General features: G+C 46.4%; 1 protein-coding gene across 1 annotated transcript in view; it reads left to right on the top strand.

The window, feature by feature from the left end:
- LOC129356071 (golgin subfamily B member 1-like) overlaps nucleotides 1–20,156 on the top strand; it is a 31,297-nt gene that overhangs the window by 4,375 nt on the left and 6,766 nt on the right. The window contains 20 exon segments of the mRNA XM_055025685.1: nucleotides 105–242; nucleotides 583–699; nucleotides 803–958; nucleotides 1,025–1,204; nucleotides 1,274–1,396; nucleotides 1,469–1,582; nucleotides 1,775–2,100; nucleotides 2,169–2,277; nucleotides 3,079–3,145; nucleotides 3,148–3,189; nucleotides 3,264–3,355; nucleotides 3,430–3,590; nucleotides 6,578–6,728; nucleotides 7,587–7,710; nucleotides 8,941–9,074; nucleotides 9,204–9,251; nucleotides 10,508–10,617; nucleotides 10,788–10,956; nucleotides 11,042–11,146; nucleotides 12,190–20,155. Coding sequence (XP_054881660.1) covers nucleotides 105–242; nucleotides 583–699; nucleotides 803–958; nucleotides 1,025–1,204; nucleotides 1,274–1,396; nucleotides 1,469–1,582; nucleotides 1,775–2,100; nucleotides 2,169–2,277; nucleotides 3,079–3,145; nucleotides 3,148–3,189; nucleotides 3,264–3,355; nucleotides 3,430–3,590; nucleotides 6,578–6,728; nucleotides 7,587–7,710; nucleotides 8,941–9,074; nucleotides 9,204–9,251; nucleotides 10,508–10,617; nucleotides 10,788–10,956; nucleotides 11,042–11,146; nucleotides 12,190–20,155 — 10,432 coding nt within the window.

The raw sequence follows: 20,156 nt of genomic DNA, 5'->3' as shown, positions 1-20,156 counted from the left end.
AATAAACGGAATCATATTCATCACTATTGATTATCCTTCATAGTTAATGCAGCTGATTGTTGCTGTGACCGAACTGAAGGTGCTTTGTGGGCTCCGTGTCTCAGGGGGAGAAGGAGGCGTGTGAGGCCAAGCTGTCTAAGCTCCGGCTCCAGAACAAGGCCAAGGTGACGTCGCTGACATCACAGCTGGAGGAGCTGAAGAAACGGCCGGGAGAATCAGGAACGCCGACTCACAGCAAGAAGGTCTGAGAACAGACAGATGTTATTCTGCTACATATTCTAATATATTTATGTTGTATTTTACTTTGCATTGCTTCTAAAAAATGACAAATTATTTTTGTTAAATTTTATTTTAGTTTTAGTTTTTATTTTGTGATCTTATTTTGTTTTTGTTTATTTTTTCAGTTTTGTTTTACTGAATCAGTTTTAATCTCCAGTTTTTTCGTTTTTTACTTCTTTGGTTTTATTTTGCTCAGTTTTATTTTTGTCTTCAGGTTTATTTGCTTCTTTTTTGCCAGTTTTACTTACATGATGATGATGATGATGGTGGCGATGGCGGCTGAATGAGCTGTTTGCTCCTCAGGGATCTTCGGAGGGAGGAGGAGAGCAGGCCAGTCGGGGGAAGATCGTCCTGCTGAAGAAGAAGGTGGAGGAACTGGAGCAGCAGCTTTCTCTGAAAGATGGAGAACTGGAGAACAAGGTGGATAAAATTCACAGAGCAAATGAACTCAGTTGTTTCTGCCCTGAGTTACTCTGTTTGGGAGACGTCTTGGTTGATGTTAATTGTTCCTGAATGATTCCAGAGGAAGGAGCTGGAGGTTCAGCAGCAGCGAGGAGAGGAGATGGACGCCATGCTGACAGAGAAGGACAGGAGGCTGGCGGAAAAGGAGGCGTACATCGTCCACCTGCAGACAGGACTGGCTGGAGATCAACTGGTAGCTGCTGCGCCTCAGCAGAAGGTGAAGCTCTTCTAACATCCAGTCCCTGGAAGCTTCCACATGTCTTAACTCCTGTCTTCTTCTCAGGCCCTGGAGTTTGGCGGAGAGATGCAGGACCTGCAGCTGCTGGTGCAGAGCCTGACCAAGAAGGTAGAGGAGTCAGAGGAGCGTTACAGTCTGCTACTGGAGCAGACGGACAGCCTGAAGGAGCTGCTGGCCTCAGAGAAGGAGCAGTACAGCCAAAAGGAGAGCATGTTCAAGCAGAACGTAGGTTTCCGCACAGCAGCTTAAACAGAAACAGCAGGGGCAGAAATAACGCCGCCATCTTGTTTTCAGATCCAGACGTTTAAAGACATCATCATTCAGAAAGATAATCAGCTGACGGAGATCAACCAGATGCACGAACAGGAGCTGTTCAGGCTGGCGGCCAAATCAGACGCCAGCGCCGACCTGGAGCAGGTACCGGCACCGCGCTCACCGTCCAATGAAACGCTTAGAAACTGCTTCTAAATTAATGTTTCCTGTTTCCAGCTGCTGAAGGCTCTGAAGCAGAAGCTGCATGAGAAGGAGGAGGTTCTGAACGGGAAGACGCAGGTCATCGACGTCCTGCAGGGAGAGGTGGATGGCAGGGACCAGCAGATCAAGGTCAGCAGGTCCTTTTTACCGTCAAACCAATAAACAGGAAGAATCTAGTTTCTGGTTTCCTGAAGGGAAGTGGCATCAATAAATGTCTACCAGCCTGTGATTATTTTTATTTCACTTATGTGGAAAGGTTCCTGAAGTTTAAATACTTTGGCTCCTGTTGTCACATTGTGTCGGTTCTGTCCGACCTGACAGGAGCTGACGGAGCGACTCCAGCGGCTGCAGGTGGAGCGGGAGAGCCTGGAGTCCAAGATGGAGGCGGAGAAGCACGTGATGCGAGCGCAGCTGCGGGACCTGATGGAGAAGCACCAGGTGGAGCTGCAGCGGCTGAGCGCACAGCATCAGGACCAGGTGGAGCGACTGCAGACGGAGCTGCTGGGGCAGCTGGAGGAGCGCCGCACAGCCTCGCCTGCAGTGGCGCCACCTGTCTGCCAGGAGGCCTCAGGAACCGGGAACCTGCCGACGGATCCGGCCTCCGTCCAGAGGATGGCGGAGCTGGAAGGTTGGACTTCATTTAACTGGTGACATCTGCAACATTCTGGTTGGTTTCTGCTAGTTCAATTAGTTTTCTGTTGTCTTTCAGCTCAAGCAAAGCAAAAACGGAAGAGGCCAGCAGGTCAGAGGCCAAGTTCCTGAAAATAAAAGCTTGGTCCAAGTCTCGGATCCGACAGCTGGAAGAGGAGCTGAAGAAAAGCCAGGTCAGTTTCAACGTCCCGATCCAAAGGCTTCCTCTGCAGCAGCTGCAGAGAAACTCATTTCAATGAAGCCATTTCCAGGTTTGGAAAGGGTTTTAATTTCGGTTCAGCTGTGCGATAAAGTGGAATCCAAAAGGATTAAAGCCTAAAGTTGGAAAATATTACAGTTGAAATCAGATATTTAAAAAACAATTTGCATTTTCTAAATGCCTGAAAAAATAGCAAGAACTTTTTTATAGATATTTGTATGTTCAAGCATTTAGCTCAGCACAATTTATGTTAATGTAATAAACATATTTTATTACTGATGGATCAATGATTTATTGATCCATCAGTTGAATCAGATCAGATAAGATAAATACCCGCAGCCATCACCATGCATGGTAACTCAGAACCATATTTAATTTCCCTTTGGGGTCAATTAAGGATTTTGAATTTTATTGAATTTGAGTATTTTATACATAAAAGTTCTTGAAATTGGGTGATTTGTTTTGTTCTCAGACCAGTCGGATGTTTCAGGACAGGAAATATTGGAACGTTTTAGTTTGTTTATCTTGTCTCTGGTGTAAAATGTATGAAACTGTCACAAGACATTATTAATAACTAATAAACTATACAATAGTGAATTGAAGATGTTTTTTAGTTTATTTGTTTTGTTTTCTTTTCCAAAGTTTGGAGGAGGAAAAGCTGCAAACGTGCCTTTAAACTGCTTGAAACTTGATCAAATGTTTCAGTGGATGAATCTGTGAACCCTGTGAAACGGAGCGGATGGAAGTAAAACGTCTGTTTTCTGCTTCCTGTAAGGCGCTGCTCCCGGACCTGACGGCGCTCCGGGGTCGGATCACGGCTCTGGAGGAGGAGAGGGAGGAAACCAGTGGAAGGTGGATCAGTACGAGGAGCTGAAGGCGAAGAGCGGTAAGGAAACCGGACCCGGTGATTTTCCTCTGACTGGAGGCCGCGGCCGTGAACGTCTGGCCGTTTCCTGTCAGAAATGCTGGAGGCGAAGCTGGTGGTGTACGAGGAGCAGCAGAGGACGCTGCAGGCCGAGCTGGAGCAGTTCACCAAGAGGGCGGCCTCCCAGGTCAGCGCCGCGCCCCCCGGCTTCACCCGCCGCGTCCCGACCCGCTCCTCACCGGGTCTACCGTCTGTCTGCAGGCCAGCGAGTCCGGCAGCGCCGACGACACCCAGAGCAAGGTGCTGGAGTGGCAGGAGATGGTGGTGGAGGCGGCGAGCGCCCGGGACCGAGCCCGGGAGGAACGGGAGGAGAGGGCGGCCCTGGTGCTGCGGATCAGCCACTTGGAGGAGGAGCGAGAGGGTGAGACAGCAGCTGCAGGATAGGAACCACAACCGGATCCTTCTGCTCATCCTCATGCACATGTAATCTGCTCCGTCATCTTCCATAACTCGGCAGCTCTCATGGTTTTATTTTAGTCTCATTAAAGCCAGATTCACCTCTATGTCGCTCTAAATCTGGCCCGCCAAACGTTTTATGTTTTTATTTATTTTATTCTGGTAAAACGGATAAAAATCCATTTCAGTTGAGAAGTTTATCAATTAAAAACCTTTCTGATGAGAAGTCCTCTTTGTCAGGCAGTCCTGGCCGAGAGGCAGCAACAAATACAACACAGAAAAACACAGAAAAACCCAAAAACACAGAAAAACACCATAAAAACAGAAAAACACAGAAAAACACAGAAAAACCCAAAAACACAGAAAAACACCAAACTACGTCAATTAGTCCCTCCAGTTTTTTGTGAAAATTTATGCAAAAAATCAGCTGATTATTTTTATCTCAGTAATATACACTTGTGAGATTTTTGCAAAATGCCTTAAACATTGTGTTTAGAGCTGAAACTGTTAATAGGATTCATTAGACAATTATTGAGATAATTGGCTAATTTAATAATCGGTTAATTGTTAACTCAATTACACAAACTCTAAAAAACTGAACACAGAAAAAGCATCTATTATATGTAAATAAACCTTTTACTGTAAATGTTTTCTATCCAGAACTTCTCCAGTTTGAGCTTCAACTGGTTCAAGTTATGTAATAAAAATATGAAGCACCTTTTTCCATCCCATTATTGATTGGTGAATCTAAAAATTAGTTGATCTACAGCTGATCAAGTGTTCACTAAAGGAATTTCTGTTATTGCAATTTAGACAATATAAAGTTTATATCCTTATTTTAATGAAGAAATTGATTATTTTCCTCTCTTAGTGTATTTCTAATATTGAGTAAAGAATTTTGCAGAATGTAATAATTTCTTTATCTGATTAATCGTCAGAATAATTGATAGAATCGATTCCTTAAATATTTGGCAGTTGCAGCTCTAAATGTAATGCAGAATCCCACCTGTAGGTGGAATCCTGGATGGACTGATCAGTGTGAAAAGATGTTAAATACTATTTAATTTTAAGAGGTACTTAATGAAGAAACATCTGTTTATTAATATGTTAATGGTTTAATAATGGATTTTATCAAAACGTTCTGCTACATCCAGCCCTTTAAGAACATTCATGACCTTGATTTGGCCCAAAGTGAAGATGAGTTGGACACCTGCAGGTTCATTCCAGCTGCAGCCATCGTGTCTCAATGAGTCTGTGGAGTGTTTTTGTTTCTTGCCCTCTGTTGTCTGACTGAACATCATTTTCTGTTTCTTTATTTCCCCTGTCCTCTCCGTCGTCATGTGGGAGATCTGAGTTAGTGCGCGCTGCCTCCGTCTCGCGGACCGCCTCCCTCTCCAGCCCCCTGCTCCGGGGATGGGAGCAGCCACTCAGAACGGTTTCCCATCAGTTTTGTGCATGCAGGCTCCTCCACTCCTCCAGCGCAGCTGCTGCTCCCTGCGCTGCCTGCGGCTCCTCTCGGCTTTACAGGGTTGAGCTTCAGGCAGAGCAGAGACGGGCCGCGCTGCAGAGTCTGTCGTTTGGTCTCCTCTGTTTGTACACCATTTCCCTCTCTTCTTGTCCTCTGTGGCGGTTTTTCTGTTGGTCTGGATTCTCATGGTGGCGCTGCAGCAGTGGTGTCCTGGTCTCAGCTTCAGCTCAGTGTTTGGGAAGATTTGCACTAACTGAGGAGTAAAATGCTTCAGACGGAGATCCTTCACTTTCATCCTTACTAACGGGCAGATTGGTGTTTAATTGAGGCATTTTCAGTCACTGAGGACCAAATATTGAGTTTTATAACAGTAATTAAGAGGAAGAGGTCACTGGTTTTAAGATTTCTGCATCATTTAAGCGCATTTGGAGCGTGTTCTGTTCTAACATGCAGCCTTGAAAAACACTTCAGATGTAAAAATATCTTATTTATCTTATTGTTAATCTTTGTGACAGACCAACACAAAATGCAACACAAATACTTGTTTAAAAATCAGAAATCTCATCTATTTGTGTTCTGGCCCCTTTACTCTGATGAACCTCAATAAAATCTGTGCAGCCATCAGAAACTACAAAGTCATTGAAAGACTTACACAGAACAGAATGGCATCCCAAACTTGTTTTCACATTATTATAACTATTCTTATAATATCACAGCTTTATTTTAGTATTATGACTTTGTTGTGCATCGTTTTCTTTCCGTTTTGCAATCTGCATTACTTTGTGTTGGTCAGTCACATACAATCGCCCTGAGATAAACTGGAGTCGTTTTCTGACGCTGAGCAGACTGAATCATTTACCTCATCTGATTTTGGGAACTTTTCGTTCTCTTCCTTACTCTGCTTGTTGTGCACACACTAATCAGCGCTGAACACACTGTGTCCCCTCTCTGCCTCACCTCTGCTTGGAGCTGCCCTCCACCTTTTCTCCCCTCCACCCACTAAGCAGCCTGTCTGCACAAAACGGATGGGACCGTCTGCGGCGATGGTTTGGACGCCGCTCTGCTTCCGTCCTGAGGCTCTCAGATCTGCGCAGATTTCACGTTTTCAGCAGTGAAGCGTCGGCTTTTAAATGTGACTCAAAAGACGGGCTCTGTCCTCCCTCCCACTGCCACTCGTACCCTCCGTCTCCCACATGTTTGGATGCTGTTTTCCTTTGCGATGCAAATGAGGTGTGCATGGCTTTGAGCAGTGTGTCTCTTCATGAAGTGTTGCAGACAGAAATCCATATGTTTCTCCATCCCTGATTCTTTCACCTCTCCTCTTCGCTCAGTGTTTCCACTCTTAGAAAAAGCTTTTTCTGTGTGTGATTTCCATGTCCTTCACCACCAACACCATCCACATCGTCACGCTTCTGCTCATCTGTCCACTTTAATGTTCACTTCCATCCACAAACTCTTCCTCCCCCCTTTCCCCTGTGGCACAAAACTGATTGAGGATGACTGGTTCTTTCCTGGCTGCTCCGATCCAGCTCTGGCCACCCGGCAGCAGCAGTTGGAGGAGGAGCTGGCTCAAGCTCGGGGGCTGGGCCGACCCGGGGCCAAGAAGCTGCTAGCTCCGGCCCATCGCAGCCTGCAGGTTGGTGCCAATTCAATTTATTCTGTTTATATGAATCAGAAAGGATTTTAAATCATCCTTTCTGATTCATAAGACTTTTACAAATTAAATGACTAAATGTTTATGCAAATGATATTCAATATTGTAAATTTTAATAAATTGTGTTCAGAAATATTTTTCTTGCTGTTTGATTTTAAAGATTATTAATCTTTAAAATCAAATGATTAAATGTTTAATAACATTAAAAGTATTAGAAATATCTAATACAGTAATAGAGTATTATGTATTTTCCAGGCAGATGGTTCCACTTTATTTATTTTAACTGCAGTTTGTTGCTCTATTAACCCTTTAGCAACGTTTTCCAGCTTCTTTAGAGACGCTCAAATCTGCAAACGTTAAATGGGGAAAAAGCTGCAAGTTGCTTCTGATCAGATTCAAGGATTAACTGATTCTGCAGCAGCTGGAAACTCAACACAGATGTTGAGTAGCAACAATCTGGGAAGGGTCAAAGGTCATCTCCAAATTGCCTGTCCATCATTCTGCAGAGAGGAGGATTGTTCCCAAAAGGAAAACCTCTCAGACAGCCGCCAGTCTTCTCAGGAGTTCCTCCACCATTTCTCACTCTACAGGCCTCAGTTAGCCGGGTTAAGGTCAAAGGTCATGACTCTGAGCCAGTATGGCTGCGAGAAGCAAGATGGCAGCAGGATTTAAGTTAGCACAGCTGCATCTGGACGAAGGACGTGTTGGACCACGAACCCAGCAGTTCAGCCTCGGCTCATTGTTCCGCCTGTGGAGCACGGCGGTGGAGGGTTGATGGTGTGGGCTTGCTTTGCAGCCACACAACGGGGTGGATTTATAATATGAATGTTCTGTTTTCAGGAGGACTTTGAGTTTGACGGCCAGGCGTCCTTCCAGAACCCGGGCAGCACCTCGGAGAGCACGACCCCGATGGAGGGAGAGAACATGGGAGGTTGGTGGCCCGAGTACAGTACTCCCGACACAGGTGTGAGACCCGCTGGGCAGCTTTCCGCCGGCATGCACTCAGTCATCTGCACTGTGGGAAGCTTCCGTTTCCTTTGGCTTGTTTTGTTTTCTCCATAACACGATGTTGGATGACTGGCTGCTCATTCCCCGTCTGGCCTGGTAAAAACCACTGGGATCTCTGGTTTTTGTGTTTTTGTGGTTTACAGATGTCTGCTGTAGCAGCCGGCGCAGTCTGTGCCTCATCATGTCATCAGTTTTAAGATTTTAATTTCTCAGACATGTGCATGCTGGTTGAGCTGCGAGTGTTTGTGTGTCTCAGTTAAAGTGAGATCCGTATGAATGTGGCTGGAAAAATGTCGTCCATCTGCGGTAAGGTTGGTGTTTTTTGGTGTTTCTGCACGATGTTCCTCCTTCACCTGCTTCCAGGTTTGTTTTACTCACAGAACCAAAAATTGCATCAGTTTTTATCTCCAAATGGTCGATTACAGAAAATCAATACTAGATTTTTAATAGATTTTTTAGATTGAAAACTGATGTAATTTTTGGTGATTTAAAAGAAACAAACTTAAAAGTTGTTTTCTTCACCCTGAATAAAACATGTTGGTCCCAGTCCATCCTTCACCCTTTTAACATGAAAGTGGTCGATATGTTAATGTGGATTCATTAATCAGAAATGATTAAATAAACAGGACTTACTATTTTGTTTTAAACATTTTCTTTGTGATTTATTCTCAAAATTAAATAAATGTTTATGACACTAAAATGTATTAATTATTTAAAAATGTTTTTAAAAATAACTATAATTATTTATTCTGAAACTATTTTACAATTAAATTATAATTACAGTTTATTAAAATAAAATTCAAAATATTAGAAAATAGATATGTGATTATAATGTAATTAAAACTTATTTTTAAATTTACTTTGGATATTTTAAATAATTAAGTTTTAAAATTAAATTACTAAATGTTTATTAAAATATTAGAGTATCGATCATTTTTAAATAACACATTGTTTCTATTTTTAAACGTTTTTTTAATGAAATATGATCCCTTGAAAATTAGATGACACCTCAAAGGGTTTTCCTTGAAACAAATATTATTTTACCATTTTTATTTTCTTCTGCTGCACATCTCTTTCCTACGTTATCATTTGGAATCTTAGTAAATGAAGTTTTAGTTGTGATGCACTTGCTCGTGTTTATTCTCCTTACATTGCCGACTCTGACTGAGCCTCCTGATGGTTGCAGATGGATTGCGCTCCGTCGTGGAGGAGCTGGAGCTGGAGAGGAACCAGCTGCAGGAGCAGATCCTGAGCCTGGAGGAGCGGTGCCAGGACCTGGAGGACCGGCTGCAGCTGCAGGCCCGGATAGAGGCGCTACAGGTACGCTCCTGCTCCCCGCATCGCAGCTTCGCCTCTAACAACCGCTCTCCTCCTTAAAGACCACCTTCGATATAAACGACCCACTGATGAATAAGTTGGTGAACTGCATGTTGAACCCTTGTAACACAGGTGACGTTTGATGTAGATGAAGAAGAGCAGCCATGTTGGGTCTCTCAGGTGTGTTGGGTCGCTCACGTTTGGTGTGCGCTGGAGGGCACCTCTGGCGATGGTGGCTAACGGTGTGGTTGGTGTGCTTGGTTAACCACAGACATGCAGAGCTGACGCACTCGGTGTCACACCTCATCATTACTGACCGTTGTACTGCGGCACAGGATGGAAATGAGCTGGATACGATAAACCAACACAGAGAACTGCATCACTGTAAAGGAGATGGAAAGTTCTGGTTCTGGCAACCTGGATTTAGCTTCATCTATTTTCTCTTTAGCTTCGACCTGCTTCGGGTCGGGTTCCCCACGTTGGGCACCAATTATGTAGGAACTGAAACACATAATGCTAAAATATAATTAATAATCTCTTCTTTGTTTTAAATACGTTCATATGATGGAGCCACCGCAAGGAACAGACCAGAAAAATCTATCTGAAGCTAAATATGTTGATCTGTTCAATTATTTTCCTAAGACAGAATTAGCTTCATGTATAAAAGCACAGATAAATACTTAGAAATAACTTAGTTTCTCCTAAACTGCAGCAGATCAAAGTTTCTTATTGTGCCACTAAAGTATCAGATGGATTAATCAAACCTTTAACCCTCCTGTTGTCTTCGGGTCATTTTGACCCGAAGACAACAGGAGGTTAGTCTTATTTTTTTCGTCAAGTTCACATTTGAATTGCTCCAGCAGAAAATTCCATCTGAGTTGTGAACACTGTAGGTCTGATTCAGGACTGTTAGATTTCAAGTTTCTGTATGCAGTTGCAATTAAAAAAATGTTTTATAAGGGCTTGTCCTCGGGTCATGTCAACCCGAGGGCAACAGGAGGGGGGGAAATTTGAAAAGATATCAGTTTTACGGAGATCAGTGATGCCATTCCATACTGTTTGCCTGTCCAGCTGTAATTTCCTTAGTCTTCCGGTCAGTCTGACCTGAGGCCTGGGTTTACTTATTTTTATTTCTTTTGCAAAGTTCACATTTGAATTGCTTGAGCCTAAACTTCCCCCTGAGTTGTGCACACCGTAGTTCTGATGCAGGACTGTTAGATTAAAGTTTCTGTATGCAGCTGCAATTGAAAAACATATTTTTTAAGGGCTTGTCCTCGGTCGACATGAGCCGAGGACAACAGGAGGGTTAAACACGAACGTCTTCCTGTTTTTATCTGCAACAGAAACGCTGCTGCCTCTTAGGTCTGCTGAGCCGAAATCAAGATCCTGTGATCTTTATGGTAATTTGTCTGTTTTCTTTGTTTCTGTGACCACAGAATGAGACGGAGAAGCTGCAGAGCCAGCTGGCCAACATGCGCAGCCAGCACAGCAGAGACACCGAGAAACATCAGCTGCTGGTCAACAGCCTCACCGAGCAGCTCAAAGGGTAACACGCTGCTAACGGCTCAGGCTTCAGACAGAAAATGATACAACTGCTTTCCATATGCATGGGCTGGCGTCTGATCACCTTCAAAAAACAGTCCTGATTTACATTACTACTATAATTACTCCAGCAAGACAGAATGACCATAAAAAGTTAGTTTTTTGCCTGTGCAGGCTGACAGACACCCAGGAGAGCCTGGAAAGTTCCCTGATTGAGAAGGAGAACACGTTGGCCAAGACGTCCGAGAAGCTGGAGCTCATCGACAGCCTTAGAGAAACGCTGAGCCAGAAGGAGACCCAGGTCAAAGAGCTCTCCGACAAGCTCCTCCAGACCGAGCACAGCGTAAGAACCCAAGCTTTGATGCACCTCTCAGGAACCAACGCGTCTCCTCAGCCTGCAGCGTTCATGTTTGGATTCCTTCTTACAGCTGGAAAACGTGACGAAGAGATGCAGCAGCTCGGAGAAGCAGAGCTCTGAACTGAAAACTGAAGCAGCAGATCTGGCGCAGAAGCTGAGTGCGCTGAAGGAGAAGGTTTGTCCCAGCAGAGCGAAAAACGCAGCATCCTCCACGCTTATTGAGTCCTCTGATACAGATGTGTCTCAATCAGTTCATCTTTCATTGCAGCTGCACTATTTCATGCTGGGAAGTTTAGGAAAGTCCAGTTTAATTATTTTCCACAGCCGTTGGTTCAACCTTTAGATGGTTCAGAGTTTCTGGCTTGTCTGTTGTTCTCAGACTGAGATGCTGCAGAGAAAGGTGATTTAATTTGTTTTGCATCATTTCCTGCCGAAATCCCAAAGACCCGTTAACAGCTTCCTGCCAGATATTTTATTAATGTTCATGATAAGAAGCCCGCAGCATCATGGGTCCTCTGGAGTTTCAGATCTTCGTTTCCACATCTTTACGTTTGCAGTGGTTGGGCGGAAACGTTATTTTCTCTTTTCTTTTTGCTGCATTCTGGTTTGTTTTGGCAAATCTACAAAATTTTGTTTCATATTTACAGTTTAAAACAGCCACGTTTCACTATAACATGCTTGGTTATTTGGGAGTTTTTAATAAAGATGATTGCATTTCCGTGGCTCTCTGGTGAAACGGTTTGGACATCAATGATCTAAAGGTTGTTGTGGGGACATGGTGACCCCGACATGTCGGTTTGCAGTTTCAGCTTTAAACTCCCGGATTATTCCTCTGCTTGTAGTTTTGAATAGATTTACTCCAGGAGGAATTTTCTTGTTGTCGTTTTCTGACTTAATCAAATCTAAACACACGTGGTTTTGGTGGATTCAAATGTTTTCCAGTCTTTCTAATTTTGAGGAAAGCTTCCAATCTTATTTATGATATAGAAATTAACTAAACTTCGTTAAGACTGCTTGCATTGTATTTATATTATGATTATTACTTCGGTCATAAATTACGATTTTTCAAACTTTTCGATTTGAAATAATGCAGCTGCTTTAAGATGCGTTTAATTTCACAAATGATCTGTACTGATCTGATCATTTCAGTGTTTTTGTGTCATTTCTTGAATGAATTGAGCGTAATAACTTAAAACTTATTTTTGAAACTGTTTTCAGGCCCAAAAGCAAGAGTTTGCCATGGAAAGCCTCCAAGCGGAGCTGGACCAGACCAGTGAGGAGCTGGACAAGCTCAACGCGGCTCACCTGGAGGAGCGAGCCCAGCTGATCCACGACCTCCAGAGCTGCGAGCGCGAAATCGACAGTCTGAAGGACGTTCTGCTGGAGAAGGACAGAGAGATATCCGGCCTGGCCGGGAACATAGCCGAGTACGCCGAGCAGCTCGGCCTGCTGAAGCAGGAGGTCAAGGAGAAAGAGGAGAGCCTGGTCCAGGTGGAGAACGCTCTGAGGAAGGCTGAGCGAGAAGCTGCGGTCATCAGGGACTCACAGAACTCTGACCAGCAAACTCTGAACGGCAAAATCACAGAGCTGATGGGGAAGCTGAAGGATGCCGAGGCGGAGCTGGAGAAAACCAAAGAGGAAGAAGAGTCTAAGGCGGCCGAGGTGGAGCACCTGCTGAAGCAGGCCGAAGGCAACAAGAAAACTATCCAGGAGCTGCGAGGCGACATCCAGAAGCTGAACGTGAGCCAAAGGAATCATCTCTCCGAATGTGAGACTCACATCTCCTCCCTGAAGGAGCAGCTCAACATTTCAGCACAAAGGCTGCAGGAGTCCGAAGAAAAGATCCTGCAGCTTAAGGACGAAAACACGGTGAGCGAAAAACTGCAGCAGGAGATGAAGGATAAAGAACAGATTCAGGAAAAGGAGCTGAAATCCTCTAAAGACGAGCAAAACAAACTTTTAGCTCAGCTGGAGAAATACGGCAACCAGGTTGAGACATTATCCAGTAGATTAGAGGAGAAACTTGAAGCAATAAGATCTCTGGAAGACCAAATCAGGGCAGCAGATAAACTGGTGGAAGAGGAGAAGCAGAAGTTTAACTCAGAGAAGGCGAGGTTGAACAATGAGATCCAAAATAAAACTGAAGGCATCTCCAAAGTCGAGGAGATCTTAAGAAGCACAGAGACTCAAAAACAAGAGCTGGAGGTAAAACTTAAAGGGCTGAACGAAGATCTGGAGCTCCAGAGACGCCAAACAGACGAGCTCCATGAAAGAGTTACATCTGCTCTCCAGCTTAACGGCAGTCTGCAGGAGCAGCTTGAGGTCATCACCCAACACAGAGACAAGCTGCAGCTGGAAGCAAGCGAACGCATCAGAGCCGAAGAAGTTACGGCCGAGAGAGATTCCCTCCAGGCCCGAATATCTGCGCTGGAGACGCAGCTTTCTGACAGCGACAGAGTCATTCAGGGGCTGCAGAGAGAGAGAGAGGATTTAAACCACGTCATAGAGCAAAGCAACAACTCCAACTCAGAGCTCCTGCTGGAAAAAACCAACGAGTGCAGCCGTCTGCTGGAGGCGCTGAGGGAGAAAGAGGAGGAGGCGATCCGGATGAGGCTGCAGGTGGAGAAAACGGAGCGAACCGCCGCTGAGCTTCAGTCCAAGACCGAAACGCAACAAAGTCTGCTGACGCAGCTGGAGGAGACGCTGTCTCTGCTTCGAGAACAAGAGTCCAGCTTGAAGTCTGGGCTGATGGAGAAGGACCGGACGCTGAAACAGAAGGAAGAAGAAGAGACGCGGCTGGAAGCTGAAGCTGCATCCCTGAACCAGGAGCTTTCTGAGCTGAAGCAACGACTTAAAGAGCAGGAGGAAACGTGTCGAACCCACAAAGACCAGCTGAACGACAGAAACGAGGCGGTGAAGTCTCTGAACGACCAGGTTAACGTCTTCAGAGAAAATACCAGGAAACTGGAATCTGAGGCGGAGTCGAGGAAAACTCAACTGGATGATTTAAATTTCCACCTGCAGACTCTCACCGAGGAAAACCACAACCTCCGCCTCGCCTGCGAATCCAAAGAAAAAGAGATTTCTCAACAAAGACGGACTGTTTCTGAGCTTACCCAACAACTGGAAGCTTCTGCAGAGCAGAACTCCCAGATCAGGACTCAGATTATCAATCTGACAGCTGATAATCAGAGATTACAGGAAGAGTTAGGGAACAACATCCAACTGGTTTCTGACTTATCAGCTGAGAAAAGTTTCCTCCAGGAAAAAGCTTCCAGTCTCGAAAAACAACTCCAAGACAATCAGAAAACAGTCAGCGCTCTGTCGGATGAGAAAGAGGAGCTGAGGAAGATCCTGACAGAAAGCCAAGAGTCAAACTCTGCAGGTCTGCTGGAGAAGACAAACGAATGCGCTCGTCTGTCCAGAACGCTGCGGGACACGGAGGAACACCTCCAGAGTTTACAGGCGCAGGTCAGTCAGCTGAAAGACACGGAGAAAACCGTCTCTGAGCTGAGAACCCAGCTGGAGGCCCGGCAGAACCAGCTGCTGCAGCTGCAGGACACGGTGTCCATGCTGCAGGAGCAGGGCTCGGTTCTGAAGGCCGCGCTGATGGAGAAAGACTCGACGCTCAACCAGACGGCAGAGGAATGTCGAGTTCATCAGGACGAGCTCCTGACTCAGAGAGGGCTGGCGTCGAAGCTGCAGGAAGAAGCCGAGTCGGTCAGGAGAGAAACGTGTGAGATCCGACAGCAGCTGGAGCAGAAAGAGGCCTTCCAGGAAGTCGCTCACCAGCTCCAGAGTCAGAGAGAGGAGCTGAAGAAACGCGGCGAGTCAGTGTTTTCACTCAGCAGTCAGATCGGAGCCATGAACCAGAGCGCCGCAGAGATGGAGGCGGAGATCTCCAGTTTAAAAGCTTCCCTGCAGAAACTCTCTGCAGAGAACGAGCAGCAGCTGCAGCAGAGCAAGGCCGAGGTGACCGACCTCAAGGACAGCATGCAGGCGCTGACTGACCAGAACTGCAGGCTGAAGGCTGAGCTGCAGAAAATGGCGAGAGAGCTGGAGCTCATTGGCAGTCTGAGAGCAGAACTCTCAGACAGAGAGAAGGAGCTCAGAGATGTCCAGTCAGAGGCGGAGACGATGAGATCCACCATGCAGGAAAAGGATGAAAACCTGGAGAAACTGCAGGCTTTTATCCAGCAGCAGGACCAGCAGCTGAAGCAGATCAAAGATCACAACGACACTCTGCAAAAACAGCTGACAGAGCTGCAGGATACAACCTCCAACCTCAGAGGTCAGGTAGAAACTCTGACCTCTGAGTTAGGTGTGCTGAAAGACGCCCTGGAGAAGAAGGAGCAGTCGAGCCTCGAGTATCAGAGTCACTCGACCGCCACCGTGGAGAACCTCAACTCCCATCTGCAAGGCAAAGAGGCCGAGTGCGACAGCCTGAAAGAGAGGATCTCTCACCTGGAGGAATCCGTCTCCAAGCTCAGCAGCTCCCTGCAGGTCCAGGCCTCTGAGGCGGAACGACTCAGGGCGGCCTTGGGACAAAAAGACGCTGCCCTCCTGGAGCGATCCCGGTCTGTGGAGGAAACTCAGAGGAGAGCCGACGAGGCTTCGCTCTTCAAGTCGCAGTTCATGGAAAGCACAGAGATGGTGTCCCAGCTGCAGAGTCAGAACCAGCTGCTGTCTGCCGAGTCTGAAAACCTGAAGAGGTCAGCAGAGGAGACGCAGCGCGCCTTCACCAACCTACAGGAAAAGTACGCCCAATCCCTGGAGGAGCTGCAGGACGTCAGGAAGCGCCTCGCTGAACGGACAGAGGAGGTCGACGACCTTCGAGCACAAATAGACGATTCCAGCAGAGGGCGCCAGGCGGCAGAATCCACTGTGGAGACTCTGAGGACTGAAGTGTCTCTGATCAGGGACCAGCTGGACAGAAGCCAAGCCTTGAACTCCAGCCTGTCCAAAGAGAAAGAGGACGCCTTCGCATCCCATCAGGCAAGTGTAACTCAGCTGACGGTCGAAATAGAAAGACTTAAATCCCAACATCTTCAGGTCGCAGAGCAGATGAACGTTCTGACCGAGAACCTGGAGCAGAGAGAGATGGCTCTTCACGCAATTAACAACCAGTTCGGCGCTCAGGCCAAGCAGGCGGCGCAGCTGCTTTCAGAGATGCAGAAACTGGAAGAGCGCAACAAGAGTCTGAGCGAGGAGCTGCGGCTGTCCAGGGAGGAGCACCGCAAGCTGCAGGCGGAGAGGGAAGAGCTGGAGCAGAGCCGGCATCGGGAGCTGCAGGAAAAACAGAGCCTACAAGCCAAGGTTAGTGCCAAAGACGAAGAACTGTCTCAGTTGAAAGAAAACATACAAAAAATAGAGCAGATTCTGCAGGACTCTGAGAAGGAGTGGCTGTTGCTGCTGGACAGGGAGAAGCAGGACAAGAGTCTGCTCACAGAGCAGCTAGAACGTCTCAAAACTGACATGAAAGCCAAAGATGTTAAAGTTAATGCTTTGAAGGAAGACTTAGACGGTTTGCAGGACAAACTAGCAGAGGCGTCAGCTGCAGTCATGCAAGGTTCAGACCAGCTGAGCGCTAAAGAGCTGGAGGCATCGGCATCCAGAGTTCAGCTGGAGGGAGTTCTGGCTTCCATCCGGGAGCGGGAGGATGAGAACCGGCGCCTGCAGCAGTCGCTATCAGCTGCAGAAGACGAGCTGCGAAGAATCCTGAAAAACAACACTGAAACAGACTCTTCTGATAGATTCAACCAAGAAGAATCATCACTGCACGACTTGATAAGGAAGGCACACGAGAGTCATCAAGATGAGATGAATGCTGTGAAAAGACACCTGGCTGAAACTGCTGCACAGCTGCAGAATCAAAGGAGCAGCGACGAGAAGAAACTGGAAGCTCTGGAGAATTTACAGGCTCAGCTTCATGCAGAGCTGCAGAAGAACACGACCTTAGATGAACAGATGAGCTGCATGAGCCTCCAGGTCAGCCAGCAGAAGGAGCTGCTCTCCTCTCTCAGCCAGCAGCTGAAGGATAAAGACGCCTCCATCGCTCAGCTCATCGAGTCCGCCTCAAACGAGAGGCTGAAGCTGGTTGAGGAAAACGCCTCCCTGTCAGCGCAGCTGGAGAACCTGGAGCGCGCTCAGCAGGACATTTCTCTGCAGCTACAGGAACAACTTTCATGTTTTCAGAAGGAGAACTCTGAGAAGCTTCAGCTCACAAAGGAAACGGAGGATCTGCAGAAGGAGCTTGCTGCTGCATCCAAAGAGAAGGAAGCCATGAAGAAGAAACTTCAAGCTGCTCTGGTTGTGAGAAAAGATTTGCTGAAAAGGATCGATGAGTACGAGAAGCAAAAGGAAGAAGGACAGAACAATAAAATTTATGTTTTGCAAGAAAAGTTGAATGAAATGAAACAAACGTATGAAGAAAAAATTTCTGTTCTTGACGCAGAGATACTTGAACACAAAGCAGCTGCAGAGCAGCTACGATCCGAAACTCAGATGCTGCAGAGCACATTAATGGAGAAAGAGGAGACCTTGTGTGACGCTTTAGAAAAAGTACAGGAGAAAAACTCTGTCATTGAGGAGCTTCAGTCCAGAGCAGAAGACATCGAACGAGAAAGAAACAATTTGATGCATAAACTAGAGGAGCTTCAGAACGAAACAAAGACGTTCCAGGACGAGCTGAAGGACAAGTCTTCCTCCGCTGCTGCAGGTCTGGAGATGGAGCTGACTCAGATGAAGCAAGAAAAAGCTGCTCTGCAGAAAAAGGCCCAGGCTGCACTGCTGGCACGCAAGGAAACACTAAAGAAGGCTCAAGAAAACGAGAAGAAACTTACTCAAGAGCTATCTGAGCTGAAAGAGAAGCACCAGGCTCTCTTAGCGCAACACCAGCTGCAGGCAGAGGAGCTGCAGGAGCTCCAGAAAACCTCTACCTCTTATCTAGAAGAAGTGAACTCCTTAAGACGACTCATCGAGGAGAAGGACAAATCTCTGCACGACGTCAAAGTGTCTCTAGAAACGGAGTTGGAAACCATCAGGTCCAGGTTTGAGAGCATTTCTCTTGAAATGGTTCATAAAAACGAAGCTTTTGCTCAGGTTGAAGAAAGAGACGCTGCTTTAAAGTCGACTTTGCAGAGAGTTCAGAGCGACCTGGAAAAAGCTCAGGCAGAAATAGAATGGAAAACCCATGAGATGGAGAAATATCGAGCCGGGCATCAGGAGAATCAGGAGTTATTAGATCGAACTGTGACTTTGGAGAACCGACTCCAGGAAGAGCAGCGAGCAAACGAGGAAAAGCTTTACGTGTTAATGCAAGAAAAGGAAACCATGTTGGAGCAAAGCAATCAGCTGAGAACACAACTGGATGAAGCAGTTGGTTTGTATTCATCAATCCAAAAGAAGTTAACAGAAACGGAGAAAGAAAAAGACGTTTTGGTTCAAGAAACTGAAAAGCTGGAGCTAAACTTTACAAAAATCCAACAAGAAATGGAGTTGTTGAAAGAGGATAAAGACAACTTGGACAGGCTCATCAGTGAGCTGAAAGGTGAAATGTCTGCACTGAAACAGCAGAATGAAAAGGAGAAGGATGAAGTCAACAGAGATCAAGTTGCTGCTTCTTGCAATTGTGCAGAAAACTTTGAGGTGAAACTGAAGGAGAAAGATGAAGCTTTGTCAGTTTCTCAGACTCAAGTTTCAGAGAAAGATCAACTCATCACTTCACTGGAGCTGCAGCTGGTTCACCAAATCAAAATGCATGAAGTCACAATGGAAAAGATGAGAACCGAAGCTGAGGGGCTGCAGAGATCCCAAGAAGATAACCAAACCAAACTTCTAACCAGGAAACTTCAAGCAGCTTTAGTTTCCAGAAAAGACCTGATGAAGGAAAACGCCTCGCTGAAGGAAGACGTTGAGAAGCTTTCAGCTCAACAGGAAGCAAAGGAAGCAGAGTTCCTGGATCTGAAGTCAACCCTGTTGAAGCTGAAGCAGCAGAACGTGGAGCTGGAAGGTTCTGCGTCATCTGCCCTCAAAGAAAGAGACGCGCAGGTCGCTGATGTTGATCGCATCCTGAACGACAACCGCAGCCTCTCTGCAGCCTGCGACAGTCTGAAGTTAACCATCGAGAGCATCACCCAGCAGAAACGGGCCTTCTCCTGCCAGCTCGAGTCGCTCAAAGACTCCCAAACCGAGGAGCTGACCAAATGGAAGTCAAAGCATGCCGAGCTGAAGCAAGAGTACGAGTCTCTGCTGCAAGCGTACGAAAACGTGAGCAGTGAAATGGACAAGATGAGGCAGCTCTTGGAAGGAGCAAAGAGAGAGCGACAGGAAGCTCTGAAAAGAATCCACGATCAGGAGACCCAGAAGGAGATCCTGGAAAAGCGAGCGCAAGAGGCGGAGGAGGAAAATGAGAGGATTAAAGAGAGGATGCACAAATTCTCCAAAGAGAAACGCCAGAAGATCGAGAACCTGGAGTTGGAGAATCAGAATCTTCAAAAGCAACTCTCACAGCTCAATGGAAACCACGAGATGACCGTGTCCGAGCTGAGAGACAAAAACCAGCAGCTGGAGGCAGAGGTTTCCCAACTCGGAGAGAAACTCTCAGCGATTCAGGCAGAAAACATCCAGCTGGCTGAAAAACTAGAAGCAGCGAGTTGTTCTCTGGAAGAGAAGCACTTGGAATCAAACAACAACGCAAACAAAATGCAGCTGAAGCTCGATGAAGCTCTCAGTTTGAATAACTCACTGACAGCGCAAATAGAAGCACAGAAAACAGAACTGAGCGCACAGCTGGAAATAAGCAATCTGCTGCAGAAGGAGAGGGCGGCTCTTTCTGAAAGACTAAAGGAAATCCAGAACGAGCTGGAGCTGCAGCTGGGGAAGCGAGACGAGGGGATCCAAGAGCTGCGAGACATTCTCAACAAGCACAGCCAGGAGACGATCAGCCTGAACGAGAAGGTCCGAATCCTGGAGGACGACAAGTCGCTGCTGCAGGAGGAGCTCGAGAACACCCAAGAGACTTCAGACAAGGTGAAAAACGAGAACGAATATTTGGAAACTGTGATCCTGAAGAATTCAGAAAGAATCGATGAGTTGACAGAGTCCGTCAACGTCCTGCAAGCCCAGAACGCTCGGCTGATGGCGCAGCTTACATCGAGCAGGGAGATGAGCGATCAGGTCCGTCG

The sequence above is a fragment of the Poeciliopsis prolifica genome, unplaced genomic scaffold (genome assembly GCF_027474105.1).
Source record: "Poeciliopsis prolifica strain line A6 unplaced genomic scaffold, Auburn_PproV2 SCAFFOLD155, whole genome shotgun sequence".
Taxonomy (NCBI): domain Eukaryota; kingdom Metazoa; phylum Chordata; class Actinopteri; order Cyprinodontiformes; family Poeciliidae; genus Poeciliopsis; species Poeciliopsis prolifica.
This window is presented reverse-complemented; position numbering and strand designations above follow the sequence as displayed.